At 41.1% G+C, this 6,361-nt stretch overlaps 1 protein-coding gene across 1 annotated transcript; it reads right to left on the bottom strand.

The window, feature by feature from the left end:
* Nucleotides 1–4,864: 4,864 nt before the first annotated feature.
* On the bottom strand, nucleotides 4,865–6,283 carry LOC128754532 (centrosomal protein 20-like). The gene is made up of 4 exons (XM_053857224.1): nucleotides 6,224–6,283; nucleotides 5,552–5,749; nucleotides 5,351–5,435; nucleotides 4,865–5,271 (listed from the first exon to the last, which is right to left on the bottom strand). Exons 1-4 carry the CDS (start codon nucleotides 6,249–6,251, stop codon nucleotides 5,160–5,162), a joined length of 423 nt encoding a protein of 140 aa, XP_053713199.1. The 5' UTR covers nucleotides 6,252–6,283; the 3' UTR covers nucleotides 4,865–5,159.
* Nucleotides 6,284–6,361: the final 78 nt, after the last annotated feature.

The raw sequence follows: 6,361 nt of genomic DNA, 5'->3' as shown, positions 1-6,361 counted from the left end.
CCGTCGCATCTGGGCGGGCCGAGGACGCGGAGGCCCCGCCCCCCGCAGCATCCACTTCAGAGGAGGAAGCAGCGAGGAAGAGGTGATGGAGTCCTGTTGAAGTTACTTTTCAAAAAGAATGTGACCACAAGTTCATTTGGAAGCAGCCCACTGTTGATGACCTTTAGTAGAATGATGATAATGATTATTAGTGTGATGCAAATTGCCTAGTAATGTGACAAAAACACTACAAATACTACTATTACACGTTTACATTGCAGTATATTCACGCTGTACATGGACATGTCACAAATGCTGTGACAGTGGAACACGTACTTAGATTTTTTTGCTCTCAGTCAGCTTCAACTGATGGAGTCTCTGGACTTTAACAAACATCAAGCATCTCCTGGGAAGTTAGGCAAACACAGTGGAAAAAATACCCCAAATTCCAACCATCCTTCAAAGCTTTTTAAATATAGTGTCTTACACAGACTAAAATAATATGATTATCATTGTTAATATTACATTTAAAAACTGAATTATAATGTAGTCTAACAAAATATATTCACAGATCAGCAAGAATCTATTCATTCATGTTTGTTCATTGACTTTCATTTTCCCTTCGATGGAGTCATGAAAGGCTACTCAGGAGCTATGGGGACACCCTGGACAGCAAGGCATCACACGGCACGTACTGACTAAAACCTCACAATCTACTGTCAACGTAGCTTGTGTGTGTTGAAGATTGTGGGAGGACAGCCATGTCCAGAATAAACACACGCAAGCACTGGAAGAATTTCTTTTCAGACAACAGGTTTATTTTTAGCAACAGAAAAAGGGGAAAGTGTCGTTTGATTCTTCAAGATGCCAGTCCAGCCGTCGACACCAATGACCCAACAATTTTAATACGGAGTCTTAACTCTTGTGTCGGCATCAGGGATGCAGCATTCAGGTGGTTTGCATCCGATAGCATTTAAACAGAACCTTTGCAGTCACCATGGGGGAAAACTCTTCCTCTATATCCTAGGACAGTGATTCTTAACCATAGGGCCAGGGCCCTTGGTTGGGCTGCGAGCCCCTACTTCAGGGCCACTAAAAGTTTTTTTTTTGTTTTATACCATTAGGCTGTGAGGGCTGTGAGACGGTAGATACACAATAGCCACATATGGTGGTAATAGTGTGTCACTGAGTTGACTTGACAGCTGCAAATATATGATAGTTAACAACTGTGGAGAAAGAAAAAATGATGAAGAAAGTGATGTTGTCCCCTCAACAGTACATTTTATGACTTTCATTTACACTTTTCTTATATCTTCTGCGGAGTTTAAATAAAATACAATATTTTTATTTTATGATATTTAGACATGGTTTTATTATATTTATTTTATTCAGAATTTTATTCAGTTTTTCAAATTTTCTCAACAGTTTGCATCAAATCTATTTTTTTTCTTTAGTAAATTTTATGAATATGACTTGCACCTGATTTTGCTGCTGGTTGGGCTTTTCAACGACAAGTAAATATCTTTGCGATGATCACATGATTTCATGTCATTTCACAAGGTGTTGGTTTGTTTACGTCTAAGTAGATTAAACATGGTTATTGATCACAAATGAAATCAAGAGTCACGAATCAGTTCTATTGAATGGACCCCGGGCTCATTTGTTCTGAGAAAGGTGGGCCACATGATCAAGAAGGTTAAGAACCCCTGTCCAATGGGATACCACAAGGTTGAGTTACAGGTCTGACCTTTCCATTTCAGAAAGATTTTCTAATTCCAATGTTTCATTTCATCAGCTGCTTTTTGAGTTTACCTGGATGATGTGACCAGTAGTTACTACAACCTAACCAAACCAAATCCAAAAATGTTTTCCATCCTTCAAACTCCATCCATCTAAACTTAACCTCCCTTGGACATCATGCAGAAAATTAAACCCAGAGACAGAATCCATGGTGTCATTCTTTAAACCTCCCTTTCCCAACTCCCACATAAACTCAACCGAAAATGACATAAAAAATGACAAAAAACACGTTTTCTCCATACTGACCACCTTTGAGCCAGCTCACTGTCATAGATCCTAAGGTGGTGGCCTAATGGTTGTTCCGAAGTCAAGTGGGGAGTAGGGATGGCCGTTATGGACCACAAAAAAGTTGCGATAAATATTGTAATTTCCGCAACTATAATTATCACGATACATTTTCATTCTATTCCATGTGTTTGACACTACAGTCGCTCTTAAAACTGTTTTATGATTAAACTTGTTAGTGGAGTTTGTCTCCAACATCATTGTTTGTTTATGTTTAAATATAATAGTTAACTATGTGTAGAGTTGAGAAATTCAATGTTTCACATCTCTGGTAGAAGCCGCTGGTGTCTGACAGACTGCTCTGCCAGCTTTATTTAGGGGTTAAATTGAGCCGTCTGTCTGCTGTATCTCATGTCTCTTAACAGTTGACTTGAACTATGGACCAGTCTGGACACATTTCCAAGATGCTACTGAAGAAATATCAGAAATAATGTGAATAAATGATCATTTAGTCATATTCTATTCTCCAAATCATTATATAAACTGTCAGTCCTTTGTCTTGTGTGATGAATAACCTTTTCACAATCCTCTCTCCTAAAATGCTTGTTTTCCATTGCCTTATTGAAGATTACACTAATACTTTGACCGTTTTAGAATTTGTTGATGGTCCCTAACTGATGGCGGCGTGTAGCATTAGCGCTGCCTGTGAGAGTGTGTCCGTGATCAGTGAACCCTAATGGGACGCGAAAGAGGACGCCGCCCCCAATACCAGAGCAGAGCTTCGTCCAATATCCAACTATTTTCACCAGGGTGTTTCGCCGAGGCGCCAGCACAGCGGGAGACCTGCATGTGTTGATGTGAACCAAGGCAGACAACCGCGTCAGAGAACTTATGAGGACCATGCCGTCTAATAAAATAAACACGGATCCAGAGACTGAGAGTTGACCAGTGTCATTATCAAAATTTCCCTGTATTAAAAATAAGTTTTAAACTACGATCGTGAACCTCGCCTACCTTGTCCACTGCAGTCCACATGGGAAGCCTTCTTCTACGTCTTTATTGAAAACACATTTTTCTGACAGGTTTCCATTTGATGTTGTTCCTGGATTCACTAATGGAATTTTAATTTCTTTCACTTATTTGACCACTTAACAGCATTCTATTCTCCTACCACTTCAGTGTGATGCCAGAGAAAAAAGTTGTTTTTTTTTTAATAATAAAGTAAACTTATGTTGACATTTTTGTAGGAACCTCACATATATTTTTTTTATGAATGTGAGTGTGGCAGCATCACACGATCATGGTGTCAGGTGCTGAGATGATCATTCGAGTCATGTTGCCGACCTGTTTAACTACAATTTCATAGTGTCCAAGAAGCCGAGCAGTTTAGTGATACAATAAAATAATCTTCTATTCCTCATAAGGCGAGCAAATATTTTACCCCTCCATAAAGCCACCACACACACGATAAACAAAACTGCTCATTCACACGATGACATTGTGTGCAGTCAAATCCCCCAGAGAACTCCTCCATGGTTACGCACATTACATTCCAGCAGCGGAGACTCGACCCCCTCCACATCTGTCCGGCTGCATCCCCTCCAGTTCTTTCCCAATGGAACTTCCTATATAAGGACAGTCTAGTGTTTGCTCTAATAAATCAAGTGTGTGAGTGTGGCAGACCGAGGCCTACTGGAAGGAGGATCCCCTTTACTGAATCTGGCCATCATCAGGATCTGTGGTGGTCTTCATAATGTGGAACAAGGGTGAAGGAAGCACTGGGGAGAAAGATAGAGGCGGACTCATGCGAGGAGGAGGAGGGGTGAGGAGTAACAGGAGGTACACTGAACTCAGAGGTTGTGTTCCATATAAGGACTGTCAGGTCTGCATCTCCACCGCTTTCTGTGTTACTTTCAAGGTCAGGCACTGACAAGCACCCGCAGTCCCGGTGACTAAATATGGTCCAGCTAACGCGCTGGTAAACAAACATCTCCGTCAGTGGAGATCACTGTACTGCCTCACCTGTGGAAGGATATGTACACACTGCTGTATATCACAGCCCCTCCACCTTCCTGTTCACCCTCGCTCATCACACCTGTCCTCATTTACCGCATCCTCACTGGGTGTCTTTCTCTTCTTCATTTTTCATCTCACACGCCTGCAAATACAGTGCAGTTTGCTTGGTGACAAGGAAGTTTTCAGTCATTTTCCTTTCATTTTATCACATTCTCGCTCATATTTTCATGGAGAGCACCTGAACGCATCATCTCTGCTCTGCTTCTTGGATAACTGTAGCTTTTGAGCACTACTTTTTAAATTTAATCTGGAATTTGTGTAAAATCAACTATCGACCACAGTTTATGCACAATACTACGGTCCCAACACTCACAATATGTGCCCTAAAGTGTGTCCCATTTGTCGAGTGACATCGACCTGCGTTTACAGATCAACATATTTCACATCAAGCGACTGAATTTATTTATTTTTCTCATGCCCATAGATGGTCATCTATCTGGGAGGAAATATGTTTATAGATATGTTTGACCCATGTGGAATGTAATTGCATTCTAAATTGAGAAGCAGACTTCAGCCTCGTCTGTTTGCGGGAGTCAATAGTATTCATGCAGTATTTTTTTAATGGACAATACTGTAAACAGAGGAGGGACTTGATGCCAGTAAAGAAGCCAAGACTGTACCACATTACTTCACAGACTTGCCGTCTGGACTAAGTAATGCACTAGCAATAAAGATTTTCTCAAGCGTAAATGCACCACATTTTTCAGGCTTCATGCCTGGATGCATCACAGGAAACATGTAGACAAAGAACACAATAGTCGTATGAAAGTGTAAAAAGGCTACATTTATGCTACATATAAATAGTCACATTTATCACAACAGAAATAAAGTACAAGTAACTTGCAACAGAAAAGGAAAATGTCAGTAAGAAAATAGCAGGAAATCCCCATGAGTGGAAGCAGAAAGTCGTTCAAAAATCAAATCAAATTCAAAAATCATTTTACTAAGTTGAAAAGATCAATCTTATGCGGTATGACGCTAACAAGTACAGATATAGGAAACTGCTAAAGGTTTCAGTTTAAAACAGCTGAACAAGTTAAACACTGAAATAGTGTTTCAGTGTTAGAAAAAGGATCAGGTCAATTGTGCGTCTTCTGCGGGGCAGTGTCTTGCGTGTGTTGCCGTAGGACCACCTTCTCTCCTTTATCACTGCTGTTCATAAAGTGGGAGACCAGGCCGTAAAGAAGAGGTCTGCAAAATCAAATATTGATGGAGACAGCAGCAAAAACACAGCGATACTGTGACATAACACTTTGGAGGAGACACTTACACAGACCTGGAGCTTGCATCTTCACAGACATGCAGCTCACCTGCCAAGAACTTTCTGTCTAAGGGAACATCAGGCTGGCCAGATTCTAGGACAACACACAGGTCAAGGATCTAATTGTGAGGAACACCTCTCCTGTCCTGAAAGCACAGTTCTGTATTGTACAAAAATGCTGTTATGGTCGGGTGAAAAAGACAGACTCACCTGCTGTTAGGACGGAGGATGAGTGACGGTATTGGTTGTAGTCCAGGTACTCTCGAATCAACTCGTTGATCAGCAGGTTTTCGTGGGACAGTGGTGGGCGAGGTTGACTTTGGTCATCCAGGGCACCAAACACCTCTGCCCGGATCCGAGCCTTCAGCTGGCCGAGCACTCCCTTGGACTCCAGGGTGTCTCTGACAGCTATAAGACAGGCATCGATGATGGAGGATGGACGAGCAAGAGAAAAGGAAGAAATTGCGACAGAGTGTGTATAAATATATTAATCTTCTGTATCATTGTGGGGAGAATCATATGATGATCATATGATCACCACTGAGTCCACTAAAAAAAAAAAAAAACAGACCACTACTGTGGTAGTGGTGTGTACGGTTTATTGCTCAAACTTAGCCACTCTCGTCAATACAACTGAACTCTCCGGAGTTACTGCACCAAACGTCTCACACACATAACTAAACTCATCATTTATTTTTTTGTTACACGCGAAGGCGGATGGACAAAAATCAATGTAGACCAAATTGGACAGAAAAAGAGCTACGTTGGTAAAACGGCATTACCATTGGCTTTGAAACAAAAATGAATTTTCGAATGTCCAAGCGATGTGTTACGATACAAACGTAACGAGACCAAGGTTGAAAACTTAAACGAAACACTCACCACACTTCAGCTCAGTGATGGACGCCATTGCAACAACAATAAACAAACCGCCAACTCTTCTTCTTTGTATCAGCTATAAAAGGACGGAACTCGTTGGCCATCTAGTGGTCAAAGTGGAGACAACATTATTGGAAACAT

Source organism: Synchiropus splendidus, chromosome 2 (genome assembly GCF_027744825.2).
Source record: "Synchiropus splendidus isolate RoL2022-P1 chromosome 2, RoL_Sspl_1.0, whole genome shotgun sequence".
In the NCBI taxonomy this organism is placed as follows: Eukaryota; Metazoa; Chordata; class Actinopteri; order Syngnathiformes; family Callionymidae; genus Synchiropus; species Synchiropus splendidus.
This window is presented reverse-complemented; position numbering and strand designations above follow the sequence as displayed.